General features: G+C 38.0%; 1 protein-coding gene and 1 pseudogene across 1 annotated transcript; one reads left to right on the top strand and one right to left on the bottom strand.

Moving 5' to 3' along the window:
* Positions 1 to 1,685: 1,685 nt before the first annotated feature.
* On the bottom strand, positions 1,686 to 2,891 carry LOC149167356 (uncharacterized; annotated as a pseudogene).
* An 8,121-nt stretch (positions 2,892 to 11,012) lies between these two features.
* On the top strand, positions 11,013 to 12,732 carry LOC149167355 (cationic peroxidase 2-like). Its single transcript, XM_089431525.1, has 4 exons — positions 11,013 to 11,304; positions 11,386 to 11,565; positions 11,739 to 11,901; positions 11,996 to 12,732. The coding sequence occupies exons 1-4, from the start codon at positions 11,050 to 11,052 to the stop codon at positions 12,409 to 12,411; spliced, it is 1,014 nt and encodes a 337-aa protein (XP_089287651.1). The 5' UTR covers positions 11,013 to 11,049; the 3' UTR covers positions 12,412 to 12,732.
* The last annotated feature ends 6,911 nt before the right edge of the window (positions 12,733 to 19,643 follow it).

Genomic DNA, 19,643 nt, shown 5'->3' with positions numbered 1-19,643 from the left:
AAGAAGCGATCCATCCAAGATGAATCTTTGTTCTTGCAGGATGTTTGTTTCTGAAGCATCTGTGTGAAGAATGGCTGGTTTTATGACAGTGCTTACATGGATGAAGATCAAAACAGTGATCTTTCAGATGGCCAACTCGATCACAGTGTTGGCATTTCTCAATCTGTTGTTGTTGTTGTTGTTGTTGCTGTGGAAGAGGAGTAGAATCTGGAACAGCTGGAGCTGAACTGTCATGAAGAGCAGGTGAACTGTCATCAATGAATCCAGCACTCTGAAACTGAATGGGTTTTTAATAGTCTGGAATATGAAAGGACAAGTCCTTGTCATATCCAAGACCAGTTTTGTGCTTGTTGTGGACAAGCTGTTCCCAAGGTCTGATGATGGGCTTGGGAAGTGCAAGCTGAACCTCTGCATCTGCATGTACAACTGCTGCTTTATCTGAATGAATGGTAACATTATTGACTTGCTGTTTATGGGAGTCTATTTCAATCCTCTGAGCAGAAACAGGTTCAGAATGATGACTCCACTGCTGTAATTCTTCCTGCTGCAGTTGTGATTCAAGCTGCAAAAACTCTATCTTTTCTTGTGCATATTGCAGACATGTTAGAATGTTTGAAAGAGAGGATTTGTTAATTTTGACTGTGCTGTTATCAGTGGACATGATTAGAGTTCTCAATAATTCTAATATTCTTTCAAGCTTAGCCATTTTTCTACACCTTAAAAAACTCCAAATCCCACAGAAAAATGTAAGCTGCTAAATATCTTCAAGTTGCACAAGAGAGACCTATAGCTTAAATCAACCAGAGATATCTTGAAACTGTCAAAATTGTACAAATATCACCATACTTTTAGAGATTCTGTTCTTTAAATTCAGCAAATGTTAGGAAGAACAGTGGCTGTAGATAAGTGTAACCACAGAAAATACAAGTTTGTAGCCTTGGGGCTAGATCATTCTTTATGGAAGTCGCTGTAGAAAATACAAAGTTGGCCTTGAATTTGAACAAGCAGCAATAATTTCCCTTCCAAGTGGTCCTCATTCAAGTTAAGTCCAGAAATTATTGAGCGCAAGACAGAACTTGCACCAGTAACTCCTACGCTCAGCTAGACAAATTTAATAACTGATATTCATTGTGCTTCTGCCTCAGAATTGATTGCTGTTTGCATGGGTTAACAATAGGCACGTTCTGGACCTTTCCCAGTTGATATACAGTCACCACGTCCTCAACACATTGGAAAACCAGTGATAAACCTCTGCTCCTAAGCAAATACACAGCAAAGCATGCAGTGCTGGTCTCCTAGACTTATATCCGCCAACTTAGTATTATTTCATGACCCCCACAGAGTAAGAGTAATCTCCATGCATTAGTGTAATCTCAGTTACATTTCACAAAGGTAATACGTCTGACCAAAGTCACAAATAATGCTCACGGACTTCCCCTAAATTTGATTATTTGGCATCTACGCACAAGGGTAGGCCCCACGTCCAGCAGAAAGGTGTACGACCTGGGTATGACAGAGAATGGGTCCCACAAATAGCTTATTCAGTCCAGTCTCCTACACTCAGTCCACAAGAAATTCGTTCAGTAGATGAAATAGCTCGTGGATTTAGCCAAGTCCTCGAACTGCTCTTCCTAAGAGAGAAATGACTTGAACATAAACGACGCACTATTCAAAATGACCAGAAAACCTTGTAAATTGACTCCTCGAACCAGACCAACCCAAAATTTCCGCTACTGCGCACAATACATAGCTCTTCGAATAGGCATTCAAAATAAATTAAAATTATTGGAAATATACTATAATTAATTAATATATTGGTGATCTGTGGGGAACACCCTTTCTCCTGCTAGTTGATGGCCGGGCAATAGAGTGGGGCGCAGCTACACGCCTGCATATTTTCTTTACCAAAGGCATGTCTATTTCCGAACATGTCAACATCCAACGCACATCGTTAGCATTGGAGCCAGAACATGTCTCTTCTAACATACTGCTAGCCGATAATTCTTCTCTGATCTCTGCAAGCTTTCCATCCTTGGAACTAATTTCTCTTGGGGAGAAGTCAAAAATATCAGGAAATGGCAGCGAACTGCAATGGTACAGTAATGTAGATAAATCCTTTTCTTTATTCAGCACAGCATTTACCTTGCACGAAACCGAGCAATAACAGTACGCTTCTTGCAGACTTCTGTCACAAGTTTGGCAAGAGTTTACCAGTCCTTTGGCGGGCCTGGATTGGGGTCGCTTCGCACCTGAAGAAGCCGATGCGACCGATGGTTGGGAAGACAATGTTGACAGATACTTTTGCTGCAATCGATGCAAAAAATGTTGCTTTCGTTTTTCTTTAATTCTAGATGCTTCGAACAGAAACGACCAAGGTTTTCAGAATGACTTGAACAGAAACGACCAACAATTCTCTTCCTCAACACAAACTATTCAACGCGCACTAAACTTAGAGACCTCCAACGCACTCCGTCAATGATGGAATCCTTCGACGAGTCTTTCTCCCAGCTGATAATTATTTGCAGTCTTGGAATGAATTTTAAATGCAAATAGTCCCTTCAACATTTCGTTTCAGCCTTTGGCAATGAAGAAATCGCCCAGAATTAAATACGCTGGTTGATTGACATACGCAGGTGACAGCACGGCTTGCATGTGCTCCATCTTCCATTTTACCGCAGAATATAACCACCATACTCCAGATCCTCCTAACTGCGAAACATAGAATACCAAACGGTCTTCACAGAGCATAAAATACACACTGAAACCAACTCAGCATCTCTGACATAGCCAGAAAGTAATGCAAACATAAATTAACCAGTTCATTTTAGAGAGTGTTTTCCACAGAACCCCTAGGTAGTCAAACCTTTCCTTGCCTGAGCAATACTAACCATTAAACCACCCCTAGTGCACTTAATTATGCCAAGACAAATTTTGACATTTAGCGAAGGAAATAAGTATATCCCACAAGTAGTGAAAAGAGATTTATACAGAAAATTGTGACATAATTATCCAGATGTTGTGGTTGCTTGTGCACAAGTATCATATTGTGCCTCCGGGGATTCCAGCACAGCCTCGTTGTATCAATAACGATTTGCCCATTTACATAGTGCCGTCAGCACACTGGCATGTAAATGTCTGCACCACCAACAACTTCAGTTTTTCTTTCTCCTGTTTTACGAAATGTAAATGATGCGGCCTTACCACACAGCTCACAGCGTGACTTTAATTTAACTACAGAATCGGCTATAGGTATCAACTCAAGAGCTGATCCAAAGCTCTTCCTCAAATAATCCCCATCAAGGCCAGCAACAATAACAGTTTTCCCATCTCGTCGAGTGCATAAAACTGTGGGACAGTATGATAATCTTTTTCAAATTGCTACATACAGATGCAGCACAGCACATGGCAGAAGCGTTTTCTGAGCGTTATAAAAAAAAACGAAGAGAATACACAGTGGCGCAGAAGCGTTTTCTAAGACCGACACAGTTCTGAGAAGAATTTCAGTGGATTAGACGGAGAAAACAGTTCTGACGGGGAGCAGGAATAGAATATGTCAGGGCAGCGCTTCTTTTACAGAACGTTTATAAACAGTAAAGAGCGCAGGCATAATTCAAAGGACAGAGCGCATGCAGTGTAGCAGCTAATTATATGGAGAAGCAGCACTGACATGCACATAAAAAAGGCCACAGAAAAACAAGTGGCTCTGATACCATGTTAAACACACATGGACAGCACAAAAGATATGAATGATAAATCATGTGAGTTCATTTTTTATTAAGATCAGATATACATTTATAGTACAACATATGACTCTTGGGTTTCAGATCCCAAGGTCTCTTAGACTGCTTAGTCTTTTCGGCTTCCACACTAACCCTTTAGGATTAGGTGTCCAACATTCTGTTGCAGATATCACACCATAATGTAGAAACAAACACAAGCACAAGAATCAACACATCGACATAGATATTTTGGACAACAATCCCCAAAAAAACCTAACATGGGAAAACTAGTGCAGCAAGGGAGGATTTTATTATTCAAAATTCTTCAGTATAACTGAGTGCCAAACTGGCTTACCCAATAGAGAGAAAAATTCTCCAGCACTTCTTCCAGTCCCAGCATTAGCCTGATTGACCTCTGTGTAGCTCCCAAACACTCTGTGTCAGCCCTGGGCCTCTCTGCGTCATCGACGCAAACCCTCTAGTGAATGCGCAGTCTCCAGCTACCTCAACGTCTTCCTAAAAGGCCCTGCGTTTGCCTCTCTTGCCTCTGCACTAGTCTTCTATTGCTGATCTTGACTCTCTGCTCCGTACTAGCTACTCACTGCTAATCTCCGGACCACTAGTTTGAATTTCTCAACAACCTTGGTTTAGAAATCGAACTGGCTAGTCTCCCTCAGTATGTTCTCTAACTGACCCTCAAGCCTCTCTTTATACTTTTCTCGTTGGTCCATCAATGGCCGAGATTAAGTCCCTAATCAACGAATAAGATTAGATCTAGCTTGATCCATGACTTTTGGACCATTCTAACTCAACTTTACATTAATTCACATTAATATTTTATTTTCCCTGAGTTTGGACTTAGGGACTCCATTAAAAATATTAATTATTTTAATATCTTCCAAACTGTTTAGATTCTACCCAAACCATTTCTGGGTCTTGGAGATCTCATGTGTTTTAGCCTCTCCACCAAGTCTCGTGGCTAGAGCACATCCAATGCTACCCCAAATCAACATATGGGAGTGTTGAGAAACACAAGGCTAGATTGTGGCCAAAGGGTTCTCTCAAGTGGAAGGAATTGATTACAAGGATAACTTTTCTATAGTAGAAAGGTACTCTTCAATCAAATCTATTCTAGCACTTTCAACGCAGATGGGATGGAAGATAAATCAGATGGATGTGAAGACAACCTTCCTCAACAAAGTGATTGAGGAAGAGGTGTACATTGAGCAACCGAAAGGTTTTGCTACCATCAACCTAGAGAGTCGCATGTGTGAAGACTCAAGAGAGCGTTGTATGGATTGAAACAAGCACCTCGTACTTGGTACACCAAGATGAACAACCATTTCACTAGGTTTGGATTCACCAAAAGTGAAGAAGATGTAAACCTTTACCATATTGTGGTTGAAGGTAAATTATGGATTATAGTATTATATGTCGATGATTTAATTCTAACAGGCGATGATAAGCTAGTCAAATCTTGCAAAGAGGATCTTGTAAGAGAATTCAAGATGAAGGACCTAGGGCTCATGCATCATTTCCTTAGTATGGAAGTATGGCAAGGAAATGAGGAATTGTTTTTCTCTCAGGGAAAGTATGCCAATGATATACTGAAGAAGTTCCACATGGAGAGAAGCAAACCCATGGAGACTCCTCTACTAGGGAATTGGAGGAAGGAAGATGTTGCTTCAGGCGAAGTGGTAGAGGCTACTATTTATAGGAAACTTGTGGGTGTACTTATGTACTTGGTGAACACATGATCGTACATGTGTTTTGCAGTTAACGAACTTAGTCAAGCAATTGTTAAGCCAACCAAACTCTATTGGAAAGGAGTTAAACATATGTTGAGATACCTCAAAGGCACCACTCAGTTTGGTCCTTGGTACATACAAACAAAGGGAGTGAAAATTCACGGCTTCACAGATGCAGATTGGGCAAGGTGTCAATCATAAAGGAAGAGCACATGGGGGGGAATATTGAGTATTGGGTCAACAACAGTTTCTTGGTGAAACATGAAGCAGAGATTAGTTGCACTCAGTTCAACAAAAGTAGAGTACATGGATCCTAGTCAAGCAACTTATGAGGAAATCTAGATGAGAATGATCCTTGTTGGGTTATTTGGTTAGCAGATGGATCCTACAATGATTTACTGTGACAATCAGAGTTGTATCAAACTCTCTAAGAATCTAGTTTTTCATGATCGGTCCAAGGATATCGACATTCAATATCACCATCTCAGAGATTGTGTGCAGAGGAGAATCATGTTGCTGCAATACATTCCTACAGAGGAACATGATGAAAACATATTGACTAAGGAACTATCAAGAGGAAAACTCGGGTTCCATAGAGGAAGGATTGGGGTATTTGAGAGTCCCTTTCTTGTTCAGAGGGAGTGTTGAAAATGAAACAAGAAAATCCTGATTTAATTTTCCCTTCAATTAAATTAGGAGAAAAAATGGTAATTCCACATCAAAAGACAACTTGTATGAGTGTTAACTAAGTTAATTTGACTTAGTTGGTTTAATTAATTCTAGTGGAGGGTGTAACTTGAGTCATGTAGAGTGTATCCTATTTTGTAAGAGCCTTGGTTGAGTTTATTTTAAGTTGTAATTAATTAATTCAGTCTAACTGAGTTAAAGTTAGTTAAATTAGTTTGAATTGATGGAGGAACTAGTAGGAGGTCTTACAGTGGGTTGTTGCTTCATGTGTTCAACCAGTTAACTGATAATTCAACCATAAATAACTCATGCATGTCATATCTGAGAGTTACCTAGTTGAGATTGGAGTTCAAGGGCAGTGTACTATCAGTTCTATAATCATCCAAATTGTACAGGTGGTGCATGTAGCCAAACTTGGAAGGTCTATGATGGATTGTGAAATTCCAATTGAGGAATTTCCCTAATTAATAGGGGCTAATTCCCAAGGAAACAATGCAAGGGAATAGGGACTTGGGTAAGCATAAAATTGGTTAAGTATTGGCCAAGGCTTGTCTAGGAAGCTGTGAGATAGATAGAGATAGAGCAGAGGTTACTCGGGCTTGAGCAAAGCATTGTAATCTTCTCATATGTTCTGACTAATGCAATGTACAGATAGCAAGGGTTTTTAGTTATGGTTTTCCCTCGAAAATCATTATGTAATATGTTGATTAAATTCTTTCTCTTGTATATTTAGTGATTTCTTGATTGGTTAATTTTTTCCACTAATGAGTAGAGTAAATTCAAGTCTTTTGTTTTAGCAAATTACATAAGCAGTTTGAATCTACAAGGAATTTCTATAGTATCAATAGATATGATAATCTATGATTGGGACCCATTGTGGGGTTGTTATGGTGTTGTTGTGTTAAATTTATAGAGCACTACTACCTATGGTTTAGCCGAGTGTTGATTCTTGCTAGTAGGAATGTTATTGGATCTATTTATTATATTTTTAGCGTGAATCAATGTCAGAAATATTGTAGTTGGAGTGAAGGTTTCATTATTGTAGACATCAGTGTTTTGAATAACATTATGTATCAATGGGTGTCCGGACTAAGTCCCTGGAAATTCTTTAAAATTTCTAAGTTCACATATCACAAAGATCCAAACATGTATTCGGGGTTGAATGAGCCTTCAAAGTGATTTATATCCACGTTGGACACACTGAGGGCTCAACAAATATATACACACATTTAGACATCTGAGCTGATTTCCATTAGCATCTGTGGAGGAGTTTTAATCCAGATATGTGCATGTGATATATTTATAATAAAATCTAAAGTGGGGTGATTTAGCAACAACTTGTCATAGGCGCAAGGTCGGATGCACTTTATGTCCATTGGATGTATCCGGGAATCCAGACATCTGAGACTTTCATTTATGAATTTCATGGAAGCATCAGTTGTGAAAAGATTGAGATATGTCATGTGAAAGGGTTATATCTAGGGTGGGGCTCGTCGAGATGTTCACAACTTCGAGCTAGGTCTCATATGATATTGAGAGTGGGCTCCACAAGGAGTTGTTGTTGCGAGGTCTCATATGTTGTCCAAGCCTAGATAAATGTTGTGGAATGGTAGTGAGTCCAGATTCAAGGGTATGGGAGGTTTTCCAAGTGCAAACTACATGCACACTAAGATATCCCCTGTGGTAGGATATAAAGGAAATTCATGATTTACATGAAAAGTGAGGTCAAGTGGGACTCATGAATAAAGTTGATGTGGCAAGCGGCTTGGATGTGCCGATAATATATATAAGTGCCATGTGAGTATCATTAAGTGCCATGTGAGTGTCATGGTTGATGTGGCAAGGCCATGCAAGTCTCGTGTGGGTGCCACGTGATGACTCTTAATGATGTAGAAAGAGTTAATTGGGTAATATTTTAAGGGGCATACTTTTGAATCCAAGGGTCAGATTCAGATAACATTTATAACGCCAGAAACCTCTTGATGAGTTGGATGCGATGGTGTTATCCAAAGGAATTTTATAACCCCATCTTCATATTGAGACCATGGAGGTCGGGTTACTCCCATTCATCTTGGAAAGTCCAATGGGGTGACACAGAAAATTACAATAACCTTTTTTCTTTTTCCCTAAGGTTCTAAACACTTGACCCAATTGAAGAACTTATTCCCTTTGCATCAAAATGTGAAGAGTCTCCTCATACACAATATGAGGTAAGCAGTGAAACAAATTTGTTGAATAGATACAATGAATGCAATAATGAGTTCACTATATTTCATTAAAACCTAATGCCAAATACAAATAGTGGCACAATCAACATCAATTTCCACATAAGTTTTAGGTTGGTGAGAAGGTATGGTTACACTTTTAAAAAGAGTGACCCATGGGTCCCCTTTGGAAGCTTAAACCACTGAGATACATGTGTTACACCATCACCAAGGCCATGGGAGAAAATTCATTTGAATTGAATATTCCATGACTTCTCGATCTACTCTCTATTTAATGTGGTGTTGCTTCTACCATATAAATTTTCACCTCTATTGAACACCTTGAAGGTGGAAGAGGGCTTGGACACTAAGCTCAAGCTTATGTGCATTGATAAATCTATAATGGGCTAGATCATGGACACTACATTGAAGAGCATCCATCGATAGATAATAAATCTATCAATTTCTCAAAGCAAAGGAAATTCTTCACTGGAAACTAGTTCTAATAAAAGTTCTTCGAATTAGCATAAAACCTTACATAAAAAACCATTGTTAGGGAAAATATTGAGAAAAACATAATATTAATATTATAATTTTTTCAATATTTCTTCTCATTCCAATTAAAACATCTGGCTAATAAAAAGAAAAACTCTAATCCCAAAGGAAAAGACGCTAATCCACATGGACATCTCATGGTGATGATATTGGTAAGTTTTGAATTATAATTATTTAAACCAAAACACGTCACTAAAAGCGAAGCCCAGCTTCATATGATTCATAAAGAAAACATTCACACAAGTGGTTTGTAGACGGTGTAAAAGAACCACAATGAAATACATGTGCAAAGGTCGAAATTCAAAGTTGTAAAGACAAACACAAAGATAAAAAAGTCCGTGACACTAATATAATAGATCAGAACAACCACATTAGTAAATAACTAGGCACGAAGATAGAACGACCCATAACACTAATATAATAGATTAAATCAACCGCATTAATAAATGACTACTTACGTAAATAAGTAAGAATATACATATGTGCATAGATGAAGATATACAAAATCAAATAACAGGCCTCAATAAAACAAAAAACGGAAATAGGTGAGCATATACAAAATCACATAACACAGCTTCAATCAAACACAAAACAGAAATCACATAACACAGCTTCAATCAAACACAAAACGGAAAGACAACGGGATGTGCAACATGCAATCATGAAAGTCTTGAAAACCACTAAGAGTGCCCTGATCATAGAGCAGATCATGCATCCATAACAATCATACATTTATTTTTTAATCATAAGAATGAAAAAGCATATATATACCTCATACATTTTTTTTCAAAAGCAAAGAAAGGTGATGCAATAGAGACAAACCATTCAAACCTCAAAACGGTGTTACCACCATGAAATGCAAACCATATAATGAATGTCGTATTTTGTTTCTTCGGCATCAACCACAACCAGAACCTCGAAGCTTTAAACCGATAAGAGTGACATAGCGTCGCCTTCTCGGTTGGAGGGAATGGGAGTCCGGTCTCGTCGTGATACTTAGATCTTAATTGCGACTTGCCCAAAACATGACGTATGAATGACGTGAATTCCAATGTTGGTGATGTGTATATTGTCGCCCATTAAATGCGGTACCATCCGACGAGGTAAGTCGTTCGTTGAATGCTCCTCTACTATATTGAAACTATTAAGTATTCGGACTTCAGCTTGTGTTTTTATTGAGAGTTGTTTTCGATCGTTGAAGACTCCCTACTATATTCAAACTATTAAGTATTTGGACTTCCAGCTTCTTTTTCGTTTTTTTGGGGATTTTGTTAGTGTTGAATTTAGTAATTTTTTATGTTAAATGTTGATTTGTATTATTTAAACTGGTTTTTTGACTATATATGGATTCAGCACCCTCAAAAAATCTTTAAGACACTTCAATTATGCAGAAATTACCCATCAAACTCGTGATTTCAATAAATTCTTATCAAATTTTAAAAAATTAAACCAAATAAATTCAAAAAAAACTTTAAAAACTATTAAATATAACTTATTCTTATTATACCAACATTTTTAAGCTCTAAAGTCTAGAGCAAACTTTCGTCAAATAACCTTCCACAATTTTGTCAGATCACTTCACAATCATTTAACACGTTTCTTCTCATTTATTTCACAAATTTGTTTTATGGTGGAGCTGGTAATCCCAAATATCAAGCTAGGGAATTGCTATTTGCTTTATCCGAGTAGGGTTGGTAAAGCCAATGTAGCACATTCCTATTTTATAGTTTAAAAGTTATTGAAAATGTCATCAGTTCACAGGTATAAGTGGAGCAGCATTCTAGAATTCTATGGGGCCCAAGTCTTATTTTTACATTACCTCGTGCTACAAGTTGATAAAGCAATACCGGTGGAATGGATTAGCAAACGAAGTCAAAGTCATTACTCTGCAACAACGACATTTCCCCGAATGATGTCCCGATCGAATGAAAAATCCATTATCCCCCGTGGAATCCAACCATTTGATTATACTTCGGTCAGTCAATTCGTTAATGCGGTAGGGTTGGTAGGGTGTTCGTTGACTTTGGAAGCTACACCATGGCAGTTGGGCTATAAAACGCTCATTTGCAAATTTTTAGGAGTCACTGCCTTCACTTGCATTGCTGAATTCCTGATAATTCTAGATTTCTCTACTCCATGAGAATGAAGCAGAGCATGAAGACCTGTTCAAATATTAATGCAATTGCATTTAGGGTATTTATGCTTATTTATGTTTGCTCCAGCGTTGCTCATGTCTTTGGAGAAGCGCAGGGGACTAGAGTCGGATTTTACTCCTACACTTGTCCTAGCCTTGAATATTTAGTAAAATCCACCATTCAATCACATTTTGCTTCTGACCAAACCATTGCACCAGGGCTGCTGAGGCTTTTCTTTCACGACTGCTTCATAAACGTACGGATTTATTTTTTATTTACTTTATTTAAAAGAAATGGATTTGATAAGTGTATGATGAGGTGAGTGTCTTAATTGCAGGGCTGTGATGGATCCATATTGATTACTGGTCCGTCTGCAGAGAAAAACGCGCTTACAAATCTTGGGTTGCGAGGATTCGAAGTTATCGAAGATGTGAAGACCAAAGTAGAAGCTGCATGTCCAGGAGTTGTTTCATGCGCTGACATTCTCGCACTTTCTGTCCGTGACGCAGTAGTTCTGGTATTCATCACTTTTCCCACCTGCATTTCTCAATTCATAGCAACACTCTAAAGTCTAAACTTTCTTTCCACGGCAATATTTCATGATATGTAGCTGCATGTTTTGAACTTTGGTTACATTACATTTTAATTTGGGTTTGGGGAATGAAAGTGTTAATGTTATTGGCATTACAGACGAATGGACCGAGCTGGTCTGTCCCGACAGGAAGGAGAGACGGGTTGGTATCGTCTTCATCCGACGCCGCTAATTTGCCCACACCGTCCGATTCCGTTACCGTACTGAAGCAGAAGTTCTCAGACAAAGGCCTCACAACCGAAGATCTTGTCATCCTTGCTGGTGAGAGCTCTGCATGCTCTTTTCACTACATAGCTGCGGCTATTGATGTTGCCGGTATAATTAACTTATGTGGGTTTTATATTCTTACATTCAGGGGCTCATACAATCGGAAAGACCGACTGCCAGTTTTTCAGCTACCGCCTTTACAACTTCACATCGACAGGGGACGCGGATCCGACAATCAATACAGCATACCTGAGCGATCTTCAAACGCAGTGCCCTTCGGGTGGTGACGGATCGAAGAGAGTTGATTTGGACAAGGGAAGCTCCACGACATTCGATGCGACTTTCTTCAGCAACGTGAGAGAAGGAAACGCTGCCCTTGAATCAGATCAGAGGCTTTGGGGGGACAATTCCACCAAACCTTTCGTGCAAAACTACGCAGGAGGGACTTTCGGTGTATCGAGCTTCAACTTGGCTTTCACAAAATCTATGGTGAAGATGAGCAACATTGGAGTGAAGACAGGCACGAATGGCGAGATTCGTAAGGTCTGTTCTGCAGTTAATTAATAATCAAACAGCAAATGTAATGGTATCCTACTAGTAGGCAGATAAGATCGTTGCTTTGATTCGATTAATAAGGCCGCATATGACTGCAGCCGCGACCAATCACGCAGACTGCAAGCGGCAATTTATAATAATGTATTCATAATTTCTGTATTGTCTGTTATAAGAGTGCAGCCGTGACTGATCACTCAAGCTGCAATCTCTAATAATGTAGGCATGATTTGTTTAATGTCTGTTATAAGACTGCAGCCGTGATTGTGTGATTGTTTACGCAGAATGCACGCTGCACCCTCTTATTAATGTATTCATAGTTTGTAAGTCAAATACGTTAATTACTGGCTTTCTGTTAAATGGTGATTTAATTTACGTGGAATTAATTTTTGTTTAACAAGATTTAACCATAAAGCCATCACATTATCACCCTTCTAAAAATTACTTGAACCCAAATTTTCTACTCACATCACATGGCCTCTTGTAATTAAAATGTTTGACGAATACAAATAGCATAGAATCTTTCCTTTGGATTTGCCATTTATCGAACCTTATATACACATAAATCATATATTTATTAAGAGTCTATTTAACATGTGAGGGCATACTTTTTATTATTTGAAAAAGCATGATGTGTACTACTAACATGAAAAAGTCAAATTCAATAATCAAATTTGTTGAGAATTTTCTGCTAAATTCCAAAACAAACAAATAGAACAGAGAGTAATACTCTGTTTTTCCATAGGATCAAAACCTGAACAGAACAATGCTCTGTTTTAACACAGCGGAAATAAAAATCGTTTGCGGAATACGGTGTTTCAGCAACGCAGTTTCGTCAATTGCTGAATTCATTGTTTCAGCAATGGTGTTTCAGCAACATTGAAACTTGTGTTTCAGCGACACTCTATTTTTGACACCGAGAAACTATTTTCTGATTACGGTGTTTCAGCAACATAAAAAAAACTTGTATTCATTAACAATAAACCAACTGTTACAAAAACATCTTCCTCACACAGAGGGATTTCACAACTGCTGTTACAAAAGCATCTTCCTCTTAACAGAGGGATTCTCCAAGGAACGCTTCAGTTCCACACAAATAGCATCTTCCTCTTAACAGAGGGATTCCAACATGCCTGCTTCAGAGGCACTTCAATCTGTCTTTGCCTGGGAAATTGACACTGTTGTATCTGCCTGAAATTTTACACTGCTGTGTGTAAAAAACTCTTCATTCGCGCTGCTTTTCACAATGGCGCTCAGGCTGTAATATCTTTGCACTGCTGTGCATTACAAACTCTGTCTTTCAACAAAACATTACATTCACTTAGCACATACGCGCTGCTGCGTATTGCCTTTTGTTTTCTCAACAAAACAACAAAAACTCACGCTGCTGCGTTTTTCCACACATTACAAGTTCAACAAAAACATTACATACGCTGCTGCGTATTCTTTGCATTCCATCCACACTGCTGTGTGTATTACATTCAACCTGCTGGAAGAATTCTCCTTACATTCGCTGCGGCGAGTTTCTCTTTGCATTACATTCACAAAAACTGGACATTCACGCTCTGCTGCGTTTTGCCCTCTTTTTCATTTGCGCTCAGCTGCGCTTCACTTCCATTCACACTGCTGTAAGAGAAATTTCTTCTTCTTCTTGCTATCGCGCTGCTGCGCCTCTCTTACCTTTCATTTCAGTCCCTGCACTGCTGTGCATAAAAGCTTCATTCATATGAGCTTGCACTGCTGCTCATTACTTTTTCATTAACAGAAATTACATTCGGGCGCTGCTGCACTATATTGCAAAGAGATTAACACTCCTACCACTTTGTTTCTATGCTGCTGCATATTTCATTAAAACAACACACCAGAAAAACTACTTAAAATTTTTATGACAAGACTATCAATTAAAACAGGTATGGAGCGGCAGACAAATAAGTTTAATTTCTGAAATTTCTGGATGTTGCGGTACATTCCCCATGCCCGCAATAAAACCTGGTGTTTACTATTTTTACCAATGTTTGCCAATCACATTAAATTTCATTTATTGCCTGACTGATAAACCTGGCCGTCAATGAAGATTCAACTTCATGTCATGCAAAAGATAGCTCCATGCTGCAGGCCTGTACATTGAACTGGCGGTTCTGTAGCTGCATGGCAGTTGAAATTAATATTCCAACACTCCCCCTTAATTTCAACTGCTGGGTTAAAATTATAGTTCCTTTTGCTTGCTCTTGGCATAAGCTCCTTAACATCTTTCTCATCCAAACTGCTTGACATTGTTGCTGCTGTAGCTGCCACATATTCTGCCTCTACTGTAATGATCAAGAATTGCAGGCTCCCCCTAACTGTATGCATCGTCTCCTTTTGGCAGAGTCTTCTCAAAAAAGACTTAGATTGGCGGGAGAGCTCAAAGGACTTTCGGACTGTATTTCCTTTCTTTTCCATACTTGTGTAACTTTCTTCTTTTGCATGGTTCTAGCTTGTGTAAGAGCCCATGTTAAGTTACAATCACGTGCCATATGACCAATGTTATGATACTTGAAGCATTCTACATTGTTCATGAATAAGATTTCATGATTTCTTCCTGTAAAATTGTTTCTTGAAGATTGTCGAAGACTATAACATCTATCTCTATGAGATGCTTTACAGTCTTTTGCCATATGACCAAAGTTTGAACAAGAATAACAATAACCAAAAAATGAACTTTGGTACCTGGGAGATGGAGGTTTCCTTGATGTACTTCTGAAGCCTTTCTGCCTTGAGATCCTTTGATGATAACCATTGCCTCTTGCCTCTTTGACATCATCTACATTTCTTCTTGGAATAGGATTTCTTCTATTGTAGCCTTGATTTTTCTCCTTGCCTTTGTTGGAACTAGGAGCATCACAATTTCTTTCTGGCTTCTTCACATCTCTTTTTTTTTTTTTTTAAGCTGTGGTTTACGGTCACTGAGTGGCCGCTACATCCACGGTAAATATCGGGGCAGTTCCACCCGAAGGGATCTGCCCGTCAGCCAATCTTAACAGGCCTAACCCCGAGGGCGTCGAGGAGATTTGACCCCGTGACCTCCCAATTGGGAAAGTGCTTAGCAACAGGAACTTGACCATTTGAGCTATCCCTTGGGGCTCTCTTCACATCTCTTTTGCTTAAAGCATTTTCATTTTTGTTTGAGGGTTCACCTACATACCCTAGTCCTGATTTATCAGATGGACATCTGTGATAGCTGAGCATGTCATCCAAGGCTTGAGAGCTCTTCATGATTTTGTTCATCCCTTCAACCTTTTTTCTGAGGAGGACAATCTCTTCTTCCAATCTTTCACACTCATTATTCTTCTTTGTAAGTTGTTCCTTAGTTTCTTCCTTGCTACGAGTAGCTTCAGCTGCTACTATTTTAAGGGAGATGATATTTGACTTCATTTTGAAGATTTCTTCATTCTTTGCTTGACTACTCTCCATTTTCTTCTCAGCTCCTTGTGCCTGTTTCCTGGCTTCTTGTAATTGAGACTTAAGGGAAGAGACCTCTACTTTGTACTGACCAATCTCTTCTTCAAGTTTGTTCACTCTCTTGTGCCTTTGTTCAAGTTGACTTGACAATGTATTTTCCTGCTTCTTTGCTTTATTCAATTGATTTGTCATGGATATGACTTCTTCATGATGCTTTCTTTTGCTTTGATCAAATTCCTTCTTAAGCTTGGCAAGCTCTTCATCCCTTTCTTGTACTTGAAGCTTGATGAGGTCAACTTTCTCATTTTCAGCTTCTATGATGGGTTCAGGATCTCCTTCTTGATTGTGTTCTATTTTAGTAGTAGAGGGAGACACATCCTTAGGAGGATTGGAGACTTTCTTCTTTGACCTCGCCATTTGTGTTCTAAATGTTGACCTTCAAGCTGTTAAGCTTTGTATGAAGGAACCGGGCTCCAGCCGTTCTTGCACTCTTAACTGTGCCTCAAAATACTTGACTGTGTATTTAAAATAACTGACTGTCTTCAATAGTAACACAAAAAATAACTTGAGAAATACCTTGGATTCTTTCTTGACTGAGTCTTCACTCTGCTAAAGAAGCTGCTGCAGCAAGAAATCCTTCCTTCAGCTTCTTTGACACCTTTAAAGAGCCTGGACAAGCTCCGATAGCATGTTGGGAATTTTCTGTTTAATTCCAAAACAAATATACAGAGGAAAGATGCTCCGATACCATGTTGGGAATTTCTGATAATTCCAGAACAAACGAACAGAACAGAGAGTAATACTCTGTTTTGCCACAGGATCAAAAACTGAACAAAAAAATGCTCTATTTTAACACAGTGGAAATAAAAATTGTTTACGGAATATGGTGTTTTAGCAACGTAGTTTCGCCAATTGCTGAATGCAGTGTTTCAGCAACGTTGAAACTTGTGTTTCAGCAACACTCTATTTTTTACGCCGAGAAACTATTTTCTGATTACGGTGTTTCAGCAACACAAAAAAAACTTGTATTCATTAACAATAAACCAACTGTTACAAAAACATCTTCCTCACACAGAGGGATTTCCCAACTGTTGTTACAAAAGCATCTTCCTCTTAATATAGGGATTCTCCAAGGAACGCTTCAGTTCCACACAAATAGCATCTTCCTATTAATTAGAGGGATTCCAACATGCCTGCTTCAGACGCACTTCAATCTGTCTCTGCCGCAAAATTGACACTGCTGTATCTGCCTGAAATTTTACACTGTTGTGTGTAAAAATCTCTTCATTCGCGTTGCTCTTCACAATGGCGCTCAGGCTGTAATATCTATGTACTGCTGTGCATTACAGACTCTGTCTTTCAACAAAACATTACATTCACTTAGCACATACGCGTTGCTGCGTATTGCCTTTTGTTTTCTCGACAAAACAACAAAAACTCACGCTGTTGCGTTTTTCCACACATTACAAGTTCAACAAAAACATTACATATGCTGCTGTGTTTTTCCACACATTACAAGTTCAACAAAAACATTACATACGCTGCTGTGTTTTTCCACACATTACAAGTTCAACAAAAACATTACATACGCTGCTGCGTGTTCTTTGCATTCCATCCACATTGCTGTGTGTATTACATTCAACCTGCTGGAAGAATTCTCCTTACATTCGCTGCGACGAGTTTCTCTTTGCATTACATTCACAAAAACTGGACATTCACACTCTGCTACGTTTTTCCCTCTTTTTCATTTGTGCTCAGCTGCGCTTCACTTCCATTCACACTGCTTTAAGAGAAATTTCTTCTCCTTCTTGCTATCGCGCTGCTGCGCCTCTCTTACCTTTCATTTCAGTCCCTGCACTGCTGTGCATAAAAGCTTCATTCATATGAGCTTGCACTGCTGCTCATTACTTTTTCATTAACAGAAATTACATTCGGGAGCTGCTGCGCTATATTGCAAAGAGATTAACACTCCTACCACTTTGTTTCTATGCTGCTGCATATTTCATTAAAACGAAACACCAGAAAAACTACTTAAATTTTTTATGACAAGACTATCAATTAAAACAAGTATGGAGCAGCAGACAAATAAGTTTAATTTCTGAAATTTCTGGATGTTGCGGTACATTCCCCATGTCCGCAATAAAACCCGGTGTTTACTATTTTTACCAATGTTTTCCAATCACATTAAATTTCATTTATTGCCTGACTGATAAACCTGGCCGTCAATGAAGATTCAACTTCACGTCACGCAAAAGATAGCTCCATGCTGCAGGCCTGTACATTGAACTGGCGGTTCTGCAGCTGCACGACAGTTGAAATTAATATTCCAACAAAATTCAATAGGGAGAAAATAAGTTCAGTTAAGTTCAGTTAGATTTTAATTTTTGTTATCTATATTGATAATGAGATTGTCTTTCATATTATAAATATTTGATTGATGTTTGGAACCATCTAATCTGGGTTATTCTCATAACAAAAGTGAAAAATCAATCTTTCTAAATATTTAAATAGCATATACGTATCCCAATTAGCCATTATGAATTAGTTAGGAATTAGCTGTTAGGAATTAGATGCTAGAAATTAGGGGGGAAATGATTTTATGATCTTCAAATAATTTTTTGAATATGAAATATGGAAAAAATAAAAAAAATAATTTTTAAAATATGTAAATTAATAGAATGAAGATTCCCATAGTTATTCATATTAGTAAAAAATTTCAAAATAGAACTATGTATAAGATATTTAATCTTGTTTGACATTTTAGGTGGACACTCCACCCATTAGCATGGACTAAGAAGAAGAAGAAGGAGATAATTTGTTTTTAGAGTGAAAATTATGGTCATTATTCCAAAAGCAATGAGTAATATATTGTTTTTTTGAAAGTTTAATAATAAATGATAATTTTAAAGTCATATTTATTATAATAAATGAGTCCTGAATCTTATGCTTATCTGTTAAAGAGCATAAAGATAAAAAGGTACTAGCAATAACAAAAGAAATGTTAAAAAATAAGTCACAAATTGAAACAACTTATCTCATGTAATCAAGAACGCTATAAACTAGCAATTGCCCCTAAAGGTGCAAAGATACACAGAAGGAATTGAGCATGCCTATTATGTTACTGCAAAAATGTTGGAGCAAAGGATAGATAACAACCTAAAGGGCGGGGGATGGAGGAGAGGAAATGTGTTTAGGTTTGCAATAGTCTCACACTTGTACCGATGCTTGTCTACCTCGAACCACCTTCTTAAATCAAATTTTTCCAATCATACCACTATGTCAAAATATTATATACATATTATATCCAAGCTATAACATGCAAGGTAATGATGAGAAACATTATCATAGGTATTCGTGGGCACCAGTGCACAAAAAATGTAATTGCAGAGGAAATGACTAAAATAAGTGTGTGTTGATAATGAAATTAAATAAATTAGATTCCAAGATATTCTGCAATCAACAGAAAGGGGGTTGTTTTAGAATTTTAGCTATATCCTTTTAGAAATTTTAAATTAATTTGGAGCCATCAATTCCAATTTTTAATTTAAATTTAAATTTTGTCTAGAAAAGATTTGTTGGAATTGCAAATTTATGTGGCGTAGTTTACATAATCCAATACAATTTTAAAAATGAAAAGTTACACATGCTATATGCATATCTAGAACCAATATAGATCCATTTTGAAGAGGATTAAATCTTTTGAGGTGCATACGTTTTTTCAAATTTTTCACTCTAAAAGAGGTCTTATAGGCTATCTTTAACCTTGTGTACCTTAAAAATTTCTTTCTTTCTTTCTCATCTTT

This window comes from Pinus tabuliformis, chromosome 5_1 (genome assembly GCF_031772625.1).
Source record: "Pinus tabuliformis cultivar Carrire ecotype Pingquan chromosome 5_1, CPIR1, whole genome shotgun sequence".
NCBI lineage: Eukaryota > Viridiplantae > Streptophyta > Pinopsida > Pinales > Pinaceae > Pinus > Pinus tabuliformis.
Note: the sequence above shows the minus strand (reverse complement) of the source record. Positions and strands in the feature narration are given on the sequence as shown.